The sequence below is a fragment of the Trematosphaeria pertusa genome, assembly GCF_010094035.1.
Source record: "Trematosphaeria pertusa strain CBS 122368 unplaced genomic scaffold BU26scaffold_22, whole genome shotgun sequence".
Lineage (NCBI taxonomy): Eukaryota > Fungi > Ascomycota > Dothideomycetes > Pleosporales > Trematosphaeriaceae > Trematosphaeria > Trematosphaeria pertusa.
The window spans coordinates 245,411-258,703 of NW_022987233.1; the positions used below are offsets into that span (position 1 = coordinate 245,411).

At 52.5% G+C, this 13,293-nt stretch overlaps 6 protein-coding genes across 6 annotated transcripts; 3 read left to right on the forward strand and 3 right to left on the reverse strand.

The window, feature by feature from the left end:
• Positions 1 to 793: 793 nt before the first annotated feature.
• BU26DRAFT_571504 (uncharacterized protein) lies at positions 794 to 2,552 on the reverse strand (the record flags this gene model as incomplete). The annotated part of the gene is made up of 3 exons (XM_033834144.1): positions 794 to 1,246; positions 1,294 to 1,644; positions 1,725 to 2,552. 3 exons carry the CDS (start codon positions 2,550 to 2,552, stop codon positions 794 to 796), a joined length of 1,632 nt encoding a protein of 543 aa, XP_033676757.1.
• Positions 2,553 to 4,044: 1,492 nt separating this feature from the next.
• Positions 4,045 to 4,426, forward strand: BU26DRAFT_169778 (uncharacterized protein). Its single transcript, XM_033820257.1, has one exon. It carries the CDS (start codon positions 4,097 to 4,099, stop codon positions 4,373 to 4,375), a length of 279 nt encoding a protein of 92 aa, XP_033676758.1. The 5' UTR covers positions 4,045 to 4,096; the 3' UTR covers positions 4,376 to 4,426.
• Positions 4,427 to 6,024: 1,598 nt separating this feature from the next.
• On the forward strand, positions 6,025 to 7,400 carry BU26DRAFT_439915 (phosphoglycerate mutase-like protein; the record flags this gene model as incomplete). Its single annotated transcript, XM_033824368.1, has 2 exons — positions 6,025 to 6,624; positions 6,675 to 7,400. The coding sequence occupies 2 exons, from the start codon at positions 6,025 to 6,027 to the stop codon at positions 7,398 to 7,400; spliced, it is 1,326 nt and encodes a 441-aa protein (XP_033676759.1).
• Positions 7,401 to 7,907: 507 nt separating this feature from the next.
• BU26DRAFT_571506 (uncharacterized protein) lies at positions 7,908 to 10,168 on the forward strand (the record flags this gene model as incomplete). The annotated part of the gene is made up of 3 exons (XM_033834145.1): positions 7,908 to 8,705; positions 9,517 to 9,646; positions 9,999 to 10,168. 3 exons carry the CDS (start codon positions 7,908 to 7,910, stop codon positions 10,166 to 10,168), a joined length of 1,098 nt encoding a protein of 365 aa, XP_033676760.1.
• Positions 10,169 to 10,306: 138 nt separating this feature from the next.
• On the reverse strand, positions 10,307 to 10,859 carry BU26DRAFT_440185 (uncharacterized protein; the record flags this gene model as incomplete). Its single annotated transcript, XM_033824378.1, has 2 exons — positions 10,307 to 10,507; positions 10,587 to 10,859. Coding segments are annotated over 2 exons (474 nt in total), but the record flags the coding sequence as incomplete, so codon positions are not given.
• Positions 10,860 to 11,735: 876 nt separating this feature from the next.
• BU26DRAFT_524911 (uncharacterized protein) lies at positions 11,736 to 12,780 on the reverse strand. The gene has a single exon (XM_033830382.1). The coding sequence runs from the start codon at positions 12,541 to 12,543 to the stop codon at positions 11,791 to 11,793; it is 753 nt and encodes a 250-aa protein (XP_033676762.1). The 5' UTR covers positions 12,544 to 12,780; the 3' UTR covers positions 11,736 to 11,790.
• Between the last annotated feature and the right edge of the window lie 513 nt (positions 12,781 to 13,293).

The following is a 13,293-nucleotide window of genomic DNA, read 5'->3' on the forward strand; positions in this document are numbered from 1 at the left end:
TTAGGTATCTCGCGCCATTGTATCAGACTGGCTGGAGGCAGGCATGTAGCTAAGACACTTCCGCTCCTCATTTGTAAAGGATCCTGAAGGACTTCGTGCTAGGCTGTGCATTGGGGGTTTCTGAAGATGCACCGTCTGTTCGCACGGCCTCGAGGTAGGAAGCTTGCATCTCCGCATACCGGAGCGCGATTCTATAACGCGAAGGCTGGAGTACTTTAGACGGCTATCTATATATATATATATCGCCCTCACAAAGAACCCCGAAGAGCCTCAGGCTAGGCTATGTTTTGGAGGTCTTTCTACAAAAGCACCGCCTTTTCCGAGGCGCCAACGCATGAAGCTTGCATCTCCGCAACAAGATTGATTCCATAAAACGAAGGCTGGGGTGCTTTAGAGGGCTATTCACATTCGTGCAGCCCTCGCAAAGGTCCCGAAAGGTCTTCGGCTCAGGAAGGCTTCCTCGGGATCTGACATCTGGTCGCGAGGCTCAAACGTAGAGTGCTCGCATCGTGACAAACATGGTACAGTCCGTATAACGAAGGCCGGAATACTTCATATAGCCATCCGCACAAATGTGGCGCCCGTGAAAGGCACTGAAGGCACTCTGGATGGGTTACACTCAAGAGACCTCCTAGCAGTATACCATCTGATCACGATGCTCAAGAGCGGAGAACATACGCAGGCACGAACATATTCTATTCTAAAAATCAAAGCCAGGACTCCTCCAGAGGGTTATGCATATTCATGTAGCCTCCGCAAACGACGATGAAGGCCTCTAGGAGGACCTTTTCTTCTACAGCTCCGCAAGTCTCTGCTCAGCATCCCTCTGATCCATCCAGATCTCTCCTAGCTTCTGGTTCGAGTAGTACAATGAACCTAGCTCTGCATTCTCATAGTCCTGCATCCAGACTTCATGCCCGCCACCAAGGGAGTCCAGAATCTCCTTCTCTTCTGCAGACAAATTCGTGATCTTCATTACGGACGTTGATGATCGTCGAACGATGCGGAAGGAAATGGCTCGAGGAAGGCCGTGCTTTCTGAATTTCGCAAGGTATGCAATAGACCGCGGGATGACATGGATGACATCAGCGAAGATGCTGACATCTTCGAGGGCTTTGGTCATGACTTCCATTGCTTGTTTCAGCAATTCAAAATTTTCTTCAGTCTGATCTCGCCTTCGGTCCTCCCGGAGTGGCTCAGCGAAGAATGCGAAAGTCCGAAGATCTTTCGAAGACGAAAGGGCTTGCTATGCCAAATTAGAATAGAGCCTGAATAAGGGTTATCTTTACTTACAGCAATATCTTCAGAGAACTGCTGAAATTCAGGATGAATAGTCCCTTCGATAAGAGGACTTGAAGCGGCTTCCCAATTGAAGCCGATGCCTTGAAGTTTAGGAACTGCCTTCGAAAGATTTTCTAATTCCTTAGGAGACAAATCATTCATCCCAAATCGGTATGAAGCGTATCGAAGCGTATCGGCGTGCCGCTGTGCGAATAATGCTGGGCCATCTGGAATGGTATCGACATGATGTATGCATTGTTTTTCAAGGCCAATCAGTCCGCTCGCAAGGTTTCGCAGGACATCCATCTTCACGAAATTGCTTTGGCTTCCTTTGTTATACACAGTCTGTTGGAAATGCAGCGTCTTTAAAATGTGTTAGTTTATTTCTTCAAATAACGGAGTTGGGAAAGCTCCGCCTAGGGGCCTTCAGGGGATATACATACCTTCAAATTTGGATACAGATGTCTCAAGGAACTGAGATACGCTTCATGGGCCGGAGCATCGGCGCAATTCACCAAGGTAAGCTCGCGCAGATTCGGAATCCGAATATTTCCATGAAGGAGAGCGCAATTGAAGAAATGGAACTTCAGCTTCTGCAAATCGAAGGGAATACGAAGTCCAACTCGAGAACTGAAGAAATTGACTTGATGCATCCTCATTCCCTGCTGCCCGAAAATGGTGACAGATTCTATCTTTTGTCGCGATCGATCGATAACTGCTTTCGCAACATCGAGATCTGCACCTCTGCGAATATAGACCTTGAGGAGGTGTGTTGGCGTGGAAACTTCAACGACCGCGGAAAATGGTGATCGAATATCTTCGTTCTTGAGGAAGGGACCGTGACCGCGCTCGAGCTTCGGAAGAACGACGAAACGAAGTTGAGATTGCGTTTGCAGGAAGTCCGCTACGGCCTGGTACACTTCTTCATCTAGGAATTCGAAGGCCGAAAAAGCGAGGACGTGCAATTGGTCGTGATAAATTTTGAAGATTTCCTTCAACATTCCTTGATATTTGGAGAGTTTAGCGACATCGGTGGTCAAATGGAAATGAATGCAGAGTTTCTTCGCCAATCGCGCGTATTTCTTCGCGAATTTGAGAGTCATCGGATTTCCGCCCAATCGATCAAGACGAATCGGTCCGAGATTGCGATAAAGAGCGTCCATGGCTACATTATGCGTTCCTTGAAGGGCTGCAAGACTGGCTTGATCTTGAACATCGAGGTAGTTGATGATCTCAAGCTGCATTTCCGTGGGAAGCTTGGTGAACGACATCCTGGAGTTCTTCAGAGGATAACGCGACCGCAAAGAGGTAACTGGATTGTATGCTGAAGACCTTCTGGCTGAGCTATGCGGATCTGAAGCGGACAGAAATGCTGGTGTCCTCTTTGGCGAGCCTGGAGTCCTCCGGTAGATAACGCGGATGCAAGGTTGTGACTGTGGATTGTGTACTGAAGCTCCTCAGGCAGAGCTATGCGAATCTGGAGCTGAAGGGAATGCCGGCGTCTTCTTTGGTGAGCCCGCGGTCCTTTGGCAGGTAATGCGAATGAGATGAGGCTGTGGATCGTACGCCGAAGCACTTCAGGCTAGGACTTGCAAAGATGGAGCTGATGGCAATGCCGGTATTCGCTTTGGTGAGCTTGGGAGTCTTCGGTAGGTGATACGAATGAGATGAGGCTGTGGATCGTACGCCGAAGCACTTCAGGCTAGGACTTGCAAAGATGGAGCTGATGGCAATGCCGGTATTCGCTTTGGTGAGCTTGGGAGTCTTCGGTAGGTGATACGATTGAGAGGTGACTGTGGATCGTACACTGAAGCACTTCAGGCTAGGAACTGCAAAGATGAAGCTGACGGCAATGCTCAGTGCATATACGAGGGTAGAGAGGTATGAGGATGGACAGAGGACGAAGTTCAAGGCACTGTGTCTGTCTCATAGAATTACTGTTCGCTTGTGTAACCACTCCCCCGTTGCCTACATCCTCGAATCCGCCCTAAAGACGCGCTAGTCTCGGTTCTCTTTGAGTCAAATGGTATTCTAGCCGCACGGCCGGCCTGATATGGCAAAGCTCAGGTCTGAGCGCGATGTCGGACAGCATGATAGCAGGAAGTAGCTCTACGCTCGAGGCAGCTTTCAACCTGATTGGCCGGGCCATTCTCTCTACAACTAGAGAACCGGTGCTCGGTGTACAGAATAAGGAATAGTGCGGCGCAGATATGTGTACTGGCATGTTCTGGAGATTTTGGCAGCGGCATGGCGTGACGTGACGCAATACAGTCACCCAAACTCGGACCGCTACGGTGTGGCGAGTCTCTTGTAAAAGACCTACGTTTGGCTCGTGCATCCCCTTCGACGCTAGCAGTCCGAGCTTGGGCCTCGGAGTGATGACTGTAATGCTGGCGCGCTAGCGCAGGCACCCGTCAGTCATGTGCTCCGTGCATGGTTCCTGGCCGCCGGCTCGCTGGTATTTAAAATGACCTCACCCCGCCCTTACAACCTCCTCTTCTTCATCCACATCTTCACCTTCTGGCTTGCATCTGCTTCGGCTGCCTAGGGACGGACGGCTCTTGGTCCCGCAAGGCACTCTCGGAGGATCTACTCAGTCATTGCGAGATGCTCGCTCTCTTTTCTCCCTCACTCACCTTCTGGTTGCATCTGCTCTGGCTGCCTAGGGACGGACGGCTCTTGGTCCAGCAAGGCACTCGCGGAGGACCTACTCAGTCATTGCAGCATGCTTCCATTCTTTTCTCCCCACGTTTCAGCTTGCATCTACTTTGGTCGCCTAGGGACGCCTCGGCGATGGTTCCACCAGGTCTCGCGGATGATCTACTCGACCATTGTAGTATACTTGCTTCTTTTCTTTCCCCCCTCCGCCCGCCCTTCAAGAGCGCGGGTTTCGCTACTTCGTCTAAGAGGCGCTCTGCTTTGGTCGCCTTGGGACGCCCTGGGTTTGGTCCCGCATGCCCCCGCGGAGGATCAACTCGGCCATTGCGGTTTGCTTCGAGGACGTAAGTACGCTCGAGTGATCCAACTCACTCACTCTGTTCTTCAACAGTTCAGGTATGTCTCCCTCCGAGTTGCTTCTGCTTTGGCTGCCTAGGGACGCCCCGGCGATGGTTCAACCAGGTCTCGCGATATGATCTACTCAGTCATTGCTGGGGGCTTCTCTGTGGGCTGACAACGAGTGATTCAACTCACTCGCACTGTGTTCCAACAACGCAGGTATCTAGGACTTCATCCGGTTTGCTTCGGCTTTGGCTGCCTTGGGACGCCCTGGCCTTGGTCCCGCGAGGCTCCGCGGAGGATCAACTCAGTCATTGCTAGATGCATCGTATGTCACACTGTGCGGGTGCGAGTCTGCCCACGGTCCCTGACATATGTGGTATGACCTCCCTTCATCGACATCGCTCGGGGGCACCTCTGACGGTGTTCGCGGGATTCAACTCCCCTTTTTTTTCATTGAGTCTTTGCCTATGAGGCGAGGCTTGAGGAAGAAGCTCCGGGGTAGCGAATAACTACACTCCGTACACGAGTCAATGGTGCGCAGACACCCTTACAGACCTTGATGGCGCGGCACCTCGGGATGTGACAGCCTATAGCGATGTGACAAGTCGATCGATGATATAGGTGATAGAGTAGGAAGAGTGTGCTATGGAGTTTTCATCGTTAGTTGAAGGACCCTGAGATAGGCTCCGCTGCGCGGGCGAGAGAGGAAGTGCCGAGGGCGAGCACCATCCATTACACTCGGGAATTTTCCAAAGTAGGATGAGAAACAAGCTACGAAAGGGAGGCATCTCCTTGTCGCAGCTCCCTACGTTTCCACCGATGTGCTCGCTGGCGTTCTTGAGGTCTATGACTTGCTTGCAGTCAGCACAAAACTGGGCAAGTTAATGCGAACAGAGCTAAATGAGTGACTGTTTTATTGAAATGAAGAACTTCTGTCAGGAACGAGACTAACCTAACTATGAAGGAAAAGCTAAACCCTGAAACTAAGAAGCAATGCCAGAGTGCAGTATAACGCCAATTGCAGACTATCGCGAGAGCTAAATACCCAGCCCGAAATCAGAACGCAGGGCTCTAGAAACGAAAAGGTGAAGGGAATCCAGGGGTGGGAGAGCGTGAGGAATCGAAGTCTACGATATGAGTGGAAGTTGGATGTGAAGCGATGGTAATGTGGTGGCGTCAAATCCAGCAACATTAGGGAAGGACCAGAGCAAGCTTGTGCGAGCTCTCAAGCCTCTAAAACGAGGGAAATGGTGAAAACGACAAGTAAACATCGACACGAGATGGTAGTGAAGGCATCCTGGAGGAAGTAGCTGAGGACCCATCTGGCTCTGTTTTACTCCTTGAAGTCCTTCAGGAGTAGCAATGCTGTACTAGAGATTTCTATTTCAATTGACACTTGAAGATGCAGGGTTGTGATGAAATAGGAGACGGATGGTGGAGCAGGAATCGGCGGCCGGAACAAAATCTCCGATACGGGCTAGTGCCAAGTTTAGCCCAGGAAGCTTGCAGACGTGCCTTGTTTTGGCGCAGGAACGCCATCAGCCATCGTCATCGCACCCGAATTCACCATGCGGACCTGCAAATCCCATCCTCTGGGCCAATGTCCGGTGCCTGGCCCTCAGTCCCAGCGTGTGTTGTTATGGAACGATGACATCGTGCCATGGAGCGCTCTACTTATTTAGTCGGAGAGCTGTGCAGGTAGGCAGCTCCTCAGGCCTCATTGCTCTTTTGCACGCATTCAAGATGCTCCGCTCACTCGCTGTTTCTCTTTCGATCGCTAATTCTGCGCTTGCAGCCTATTCATTCGACCCCCTGGAGCATCTCGCCGGCATCGCGCCCTACTTTGAGCCCTCCGATCCTCCGCTCGACCCGAAGCCTGCGCAAGGGTGCAATGTAACCAGAGCAGCATACCTCGTAAGGCACGCCGCCATCTACGCGAACGACTTCGACTACGAGGAATACATCGAGCCATTCACGGATAAGCTGGGGAACACGAGCGTAGACTGGAGCAGAGCAGGCCCGCTCGCTTTCCTAGCAACATGGCAGACGCCCATCTCGGACTCGGAGATTGAGGATCTCACGAAGGTCGGCCAGCTAGAATCATACAAGCTGGGCGTGGACGTGAGCATGAGATATCCGGGCTTGAAGCCGCCGCAGAAGGTGTGGACGTCGACGGCGGAGAGGACTACTCTGAGCGCGGACTCTTTCATTGAGGGGATCTCGACGAGCAATGATACGGAGCGTGTCTCTGTGCCCGAGAGCGCGGCGGAAGGCGCGGACTCGTTGACGCCATACAAGGGCTGCCCGAAGTACAGCTCGTCGTTTGGAAGCGAGCAGTCGTCCGTATGTACAGCCTCCATTCGCTCGGAAGATATTCGCTAACCGGTTGCCAGGAATACAAGAACACTTACACCACGCCGATCATGACACGATTTCATGAGCTCGCTCCGGAGTTCAATTTCACCGCCGACGATATCGTAGGGATGCAGCAGCTCTGCGGGTACGAGACAGTGATCCGCGGCTCGTCGCCCTTCTGCTCGCTCGACGTCTTCTCGCCCAACGACTGGCTCGGCTTCGAATACACGAACGACATACAATACTTCTACAACGCCGGTTATGGGAACCAGATATCGGGAACCCTTGGCTTCCCGTGGGTGAATGCCACGTCTTCGCTTCTGATGGCGGACGAGGCCGGCCAGGACCTCTACGTGTCCTTCACCCATCGCGAGCTACCACCCCCTGTCATCGTCGCATTGGGCCTCTTCAATAACTCCGAGTTCTCCGGAATGAACAACCCGAATGCGACGATGCCATTGACTACGCAAAACTATGGCCGCGTGTGGAAGTCGTCTGCTATCCTGCCTTTTCTTACCAATATTGCAGTCGAGAAGATGGCTTGCGATAGTCCCGGCTACGATGCTAGGGACTACTTCAGGGTCCTGGTGAACCAGAGCCCGCAGCAATTGCCTGGTTGCGCTGATGGCCCGGGCGAAAGTTGCTCGAAGGCAGCATTCCAGGAGTTTGTGACAGCAAGAGGAGAAATGTTTGGCAGCTATACGGAAAGGTGTCAGCCCGAGTATAACAACTCGACCGACGTGATGACTATCTACGGTCAGTAAAAATTATGTACAGTCTAATGTATAGTACGAGTTCATCCCGAAATTGGGTTCTCCTGTTCCAATCTCACAAGCGTTCCCTTTTCCGTGTCCAAATCCCGAGGTTCTTTTAAAGTCGCGCATTTTCCCCATTCCAACAGGCCTGCATGCTCTCCCACGCCGTCCGTCCCGTTTTCGGCTCTAGCGCCAATTATTAATGGCTCTCCAACGTCATTCCGACATCTCCGACGCTGCCGAACTGCTGCAATCAACCAACCGATTGCGGCGACTATCAGGGGTGTCTGCAGCGCATCTTCATATTCGCTGTCGCCCCCGCCGAAAATTCTGCATCTTATTCATGCCCCGCATCCGGGCTTCTGCATTGTCTCCTATGTCTCGAGATGTCTCATGTCTGTCTTTTCAGTGAGAAAAGGAGGATTTAATTGGATTTAAAAGAGATTGGACTTCGTTGAACATTAAAATTAATTTTTTTGGGAGCTATCGCACGCTTGGAGGATTGAGACGGAAGACATGGCGTCGCTCGCGGTCGCACTCAGGCTTCCGCTGCTACTCTTCCGCCAACCGTCACCGAAGGATCGCAAGCACTCGCATTCCAAGGACAGCGACGACAATGAGGAAACACCACGCCTCGTCACCTACGACGAACTGCCCAAATGGTACCGTGACCAGGAGTCTCCCTTCATCCGCACGAAATACCGCCCCGTATCCAACAGCTACAACGCCTGCCTCCAATCGCTCAGCTACCTGCACAACGAATCGCTAAACATCTACACGCACATGCTGCCCGCCCTCGCGCTGGCCCTCGCGCTCCCGCTCCTCCAACTAAACATCTCCCGCATCTGCGCCGCAGCCCCCTGGACCGACCGCTTCATGCTAACGCTGACCCCTATGGCGGCGCTCGCCACGCTCTCCCTATCCTCCACCTACCACACGCTATGCAACCACTCGCCCCTCGTCAGCGCCTCGTGCCTGCTGCTCGACTTCTCCGGAATCCTCGCGCTCATCCTCGCCTCCTTCATCTCCGGCATCTACGTCGGCTTCTACCACCACCCCACCCAGCAGCGCCTCTACTGGGCCATGATCCTCCTACTCATCGCCACCTCCTGCACGCTCGTCCTGCACCCGCGCCTGCAGGGGCCCGTGTACCGCCCGCACCGCACCGCGGCCTTCATCGCCACCGCGTGCTCGGGCCTCGCGCCCACGCTGCACGGCCTGTGGCTGCACGGCGCGGCCCGCGGCTTCCACGCCTGCGGCGTCAAGTGGTGGCTCGCCGAGGGCTTTTGGTACGGCGTAGGCGTGCTGTTCTTCGTGAGCAGGTTTCCCGAGCGCTGGGCGTGGGGGTATAGGCGCGGACGCTGGAGGGGCTGGTTTGATGTTTGGGGGAGCAGTCATCAGATTTTTCATGCGTGTGTGGTTTTGGGCGCCGGGTGCCATTGTTGGGGGGTTTGGGTGGCTTGGGGGAATGCGGTGGGGTGGTGAGGGGGAGGATGAGGTTGAGCGGGGAGGGGAGGTTGGATGGGAGGGTAATGTGTAATGGACTGCACTGCCGCTTTGGGGAGCGTAGATCAATCTCTATCTGGCCATCTTTGTAAATTCCATGCTGGGGATCTTCGGCACACTATACCGAGACCGATTCTGTTCTGCACCTGTGCGCGGTGAGGGCTACGAACCTGTTCCCGGATTCCGCCAGTGAGCAGAGCCGAGTCAGAAACGCACTCCCCCCTCCCCCTCCTGGTATCTTCACCTCACAGATCCTTGCGTATTCTCATCTTCGTCCTCTTCGCGCCAATCACCGCTCGCACCGACGACGACCAATTCTTTTTATTGGGGTTAAGATGGAGGACAGGGTAGCATAAGAGGCAGGAGGGCGAGGAGCGAGGTCCTGGGGTAAAGCCATGACAAAAAATCAATCCTATGCATATTCCTGTCCCGCCCCTTCACGGCATGTCTTCGCTTAGTGCTCGAACGTATTCCCGTCTTGAAGTCTGCGCAATTCCTGCCCACGAGTCGCACCCGGTATGCTTACTTGCACCACCTCCCACATCTAGGTCACGCGCTAACCCATCCCCGCCCCAGTGGCCCATGCCGGCTCCAGCTCTTTTAGAACCCGCACCTCCAGTTCCTCATCATCCAGCCTGTCCTTCAATCTCATCACTTTGGCCGCCTTATCAATCTCGACCGCGCCGTCAACACACGCGTCGAACTCAACGAGCAGTCGGCACATTTCCGCGCTGCGCGCTCGAACAGCGGTGCGCAACGGCAGGTGGTATGGGGAGTCGGCCGGGAAGTTAGGATCCGCGTTTCCCATTTCTAGGAGCACGCGGGCGGCGTCCGTCCTCGTGGCGTCCGGAAATATCAGGAGAAGGAGGGGTGCATCGCCGCTCTGCGCTTGCTGGTTGGTGCTCTCTGAGGGTACCTTTCGAGCAGGATGCGGAATATGTTCGCTTTGCCCGATTGAGCAGCGCCGTGAAGCACGTTTTGCCGGGTGACGGGCGAGACGGAGTTCAAGTGGGTGCTGAGGTCGAAATGTTGCTGTGAGATGAGGTAGCGCACTACTTCGGTATGGCCTCTGTATGCCGCTAGTCCTACTGACTGATGGAGTCCATTCTCTCGTGTTCTCGCCGGCGGCGCTTCCTGAAGCTCTGGGCTCTTGTCCTCCCCGGCCTGTTAAGCAGACCTTTGAGTGCCGGGAGGCAGCCGTTTTCAGCCGCGAAGCAAAGAACAGCATTGGCCCGGGAAAGCAGTTCTTCGCGACAGTCTTCCTCGAATAAGCCCTTGATCAAGGCCTAGAAAAGGCCCTTCATGATTCAAGCGAGGCTTGGTCTGTAGCCAAAAGGAGGGGAAAGGGTGCACTCTCCTCGTTGTAGTCATGGGGGACCACAACCTCTCTTGTCAGGCAGGTGAGTTTCTCATTCCGCAGCCGGGATTGGAACTGTAGGCGGGGACTGCTTTCTAAGGATGAAGTCGAAGTACTCGAAGCTGTCTCCGCCACCCAGGACCTCCATTTCTAGGGTCCATTCATTATTCCGATTGATTATCGGCTTGACGAAGTGTGGTTGGCGATACGTGATGTAGAGAAAGAACCCATCGTCCTTGAGGGCTCGGAAAACCTTTGCGAAGTTAGGGTGATGTCCAAGGACGGCCAAATGGTTCTAAGCTTTGCTAGTAATGGTAAATCTGGCAGCATACCTCATTCATATATTTTCCGGTATTCTCCATAACGTCATCGGGCGGGCTCCAAGGGGTTCTGTAAATCATCGCATCGAGCGTTCCCTTATTGAACGCAACATCAATGGAGTTTGAGGGGATGTCCGGCATATTCCGCACACCACCCACGCTCCATTCCACGCCATCGTTAGGATGTCGACTTTTCATAAGCTCGACAACGACGGCAGAGAAATCGATACATAGTTGGTTCTCGTATCCCCGTTTTAGCAGGTCATAGGGAATGGTCTGGCCCCCGATCAGTGATGTAAACAAGATGCTCCCCAAAAACCAAACCTTCGCTATCTCCACTCCCCTCGCCGATGTGGGACGCCGCAAACGTTGTCAGGTTGTTGTGATAGACTGGGTTGGCCCGTCGGTAGATGACTGTCGCTGCCTTCGATAGACGTGTCGTGTCTCGTGGCTTGCTCGTAGGATTTCGTGCTCTCTCTGCCGTGGCCGCGAACGGCGGTCTATCGCGCATTTCGCGATTTGTGCCCCCGCAACCCATCCTGATTGGCGAAGATGGACAGAGCAGGCAAAGCGCGTCCTGCGAGGCTCATCGCTGCCTGCCAGGCAGCGCAACTTCGCTCTGAAATATATGATCGACCACGCGTTGAGTTGTAAATAAAGAGCCACTGGACACATCAGGGTTCAAATCGGTCCGTTTTCGGAAAAGGATCTCTGTAACTATCACTTCCTTTAGAGTTCAATGGATCTTTGAGCTAACGCGAGCGTCCTGAAGGAATATAACCGCACCGGGCCACCATGAGCGGACCACCTAACCCCATTCCGCCGCGGCACCAAAACTGCTGGTATTGCAAGCAGCCGCAACACAGCTCCGTTTATCAGTGCACCAACTGCAACAGACGTCCTTTTCAGGCCTGCGATCAGGCTGGCTGTAGTCCTACAGCTCCTGCACACTAGGCCAACGCTTTTGGTCAGCGGTCTTCTGCTGGTTCTTCACCCACAATTCAAGCAGCTTATTCTGGTTCTGGCAGGATTCAAACAAGCAGTGAGAACGGGTCGACACAGGCAATTGATGACGGGCAATCTCAAGCAGATCTTTCCGCAGATCAACAGTACTCTCACTTGTCCAGTGCTTAGGATTCGTGCGTTTGGACATTCTCTGATCTGTGATTGACTTTGGCAAACCATCCAGGCCGCATCGCATTCAGTGGCTAGTGCTTCATGTGTCGAGGAGTGCTATAAGGTGTCTAACTTTGGGGATATCCTCGAATTGTGCGTCAAATTCGTGTCGCGAACGGTTTACAAACTGAAATTCCGGTGGGTAATAGCCAGCATTCTCCCAGTCATACACCCCAATCACTTCCAACGTCCCATACTGAAACATCATGTTGTGAGCGCCGATGTCCCAATTACAGAAGACATATCGGTCGGTGTCGGAAACCTTCGGAACCCAGCTCGGCCTATTGTCATGATACCGCACCCAAGGTGGTGGGACGACTTTTCCATCGAGGCCCATCGTCTTCGATCTTAGCTTGGCGAGCTCGGGGAGCACCACGTTCGTGAGGTAACTTTCGGCATTAGCCCATGCCTTCTCTTCGCATAACGTACATTCTCCGGTATCGATGTGCTTCCCTCCGTCTGGCATCCGGCATTCTTCTTTGACGCGCGAGCCGGGAATGCCTGCCCAAAGTTCCATCTCGATGAAAGCAAGTCCGTTCTCATCTGGACCGCTATCCATGAGTTTGGGCACTTTGATCTTTGTTTGCGAGAGCAGTTTGAGCGCGGAAGCTTCGATCTGAAAGAGCTCCTTAACGAAGGGATCGACAATGCATTCTCCACATAGGTTCTTTTGTCGTCTCTCAGGTGGGACTTCACGTTTGATGAAGGTGGTAGGTGTCCAGCTGTAAATTCTGAGCGCTGTGCTGTAGACTTCCTTTTCACCCTGCTTTATCGATCGCGTTGCGACCGCCATGTTCGTAGGTGTTGTCTGAAAGGGCACGGATAACGAATGCGAGTTCGGCGTCGCTATGGTGACGTCGCACGGTTCGTCACCTATCGTCGTAGTTGCGGGTATCAGACGAAGAACGATGCGCAAGAGCTCAAGGGCATGAGGGAGCGATCTCTATGGGAGTAGAAGAGGCGGAGTGTGTTGGACGGCGTAGTGGTACGCGATGCAGTGTCGGCTCGAGCAAGAATTTCAGCGTCGAGGCTTTGGGGAATAGAATTTCCGGGTCAACGTATTCCACCACCGAACACCCTAAAAATGCCAAGCCCCTACTAAAAAGCCGCTATCTTAGTTAGATTACTCTAACTCTAAGCTACTTAAAATAAATCTAGATAAGCTAACGTACTTTATAAGCAAATACTCTATATAAGCGAATACTCTATATAAGTAAATACTCTATATAAGCGAATACTCTACATAAGCGAATACTCTACATAAGCGAATACTCTACATAAGCGAATACTCTACATAAGCGAATACTCTACATAAGCGAATACTCTAAAAATACTAAGCTTTTACTAAATACTACTATCTCTATTATAAAGCTCTCTATAAATATCTAATTAACTTTAGATAAATTCTAGATATAGCTTACGCTCTAGACTATTTAATAGAATCTAGAGCTAAGCTTATAGCGCGCTATAGCTCTTTATAATATACTATAGAAGAAAGTCTATAATTAATATAATAGAGTTACTTTATAACGTAAAAAGATAT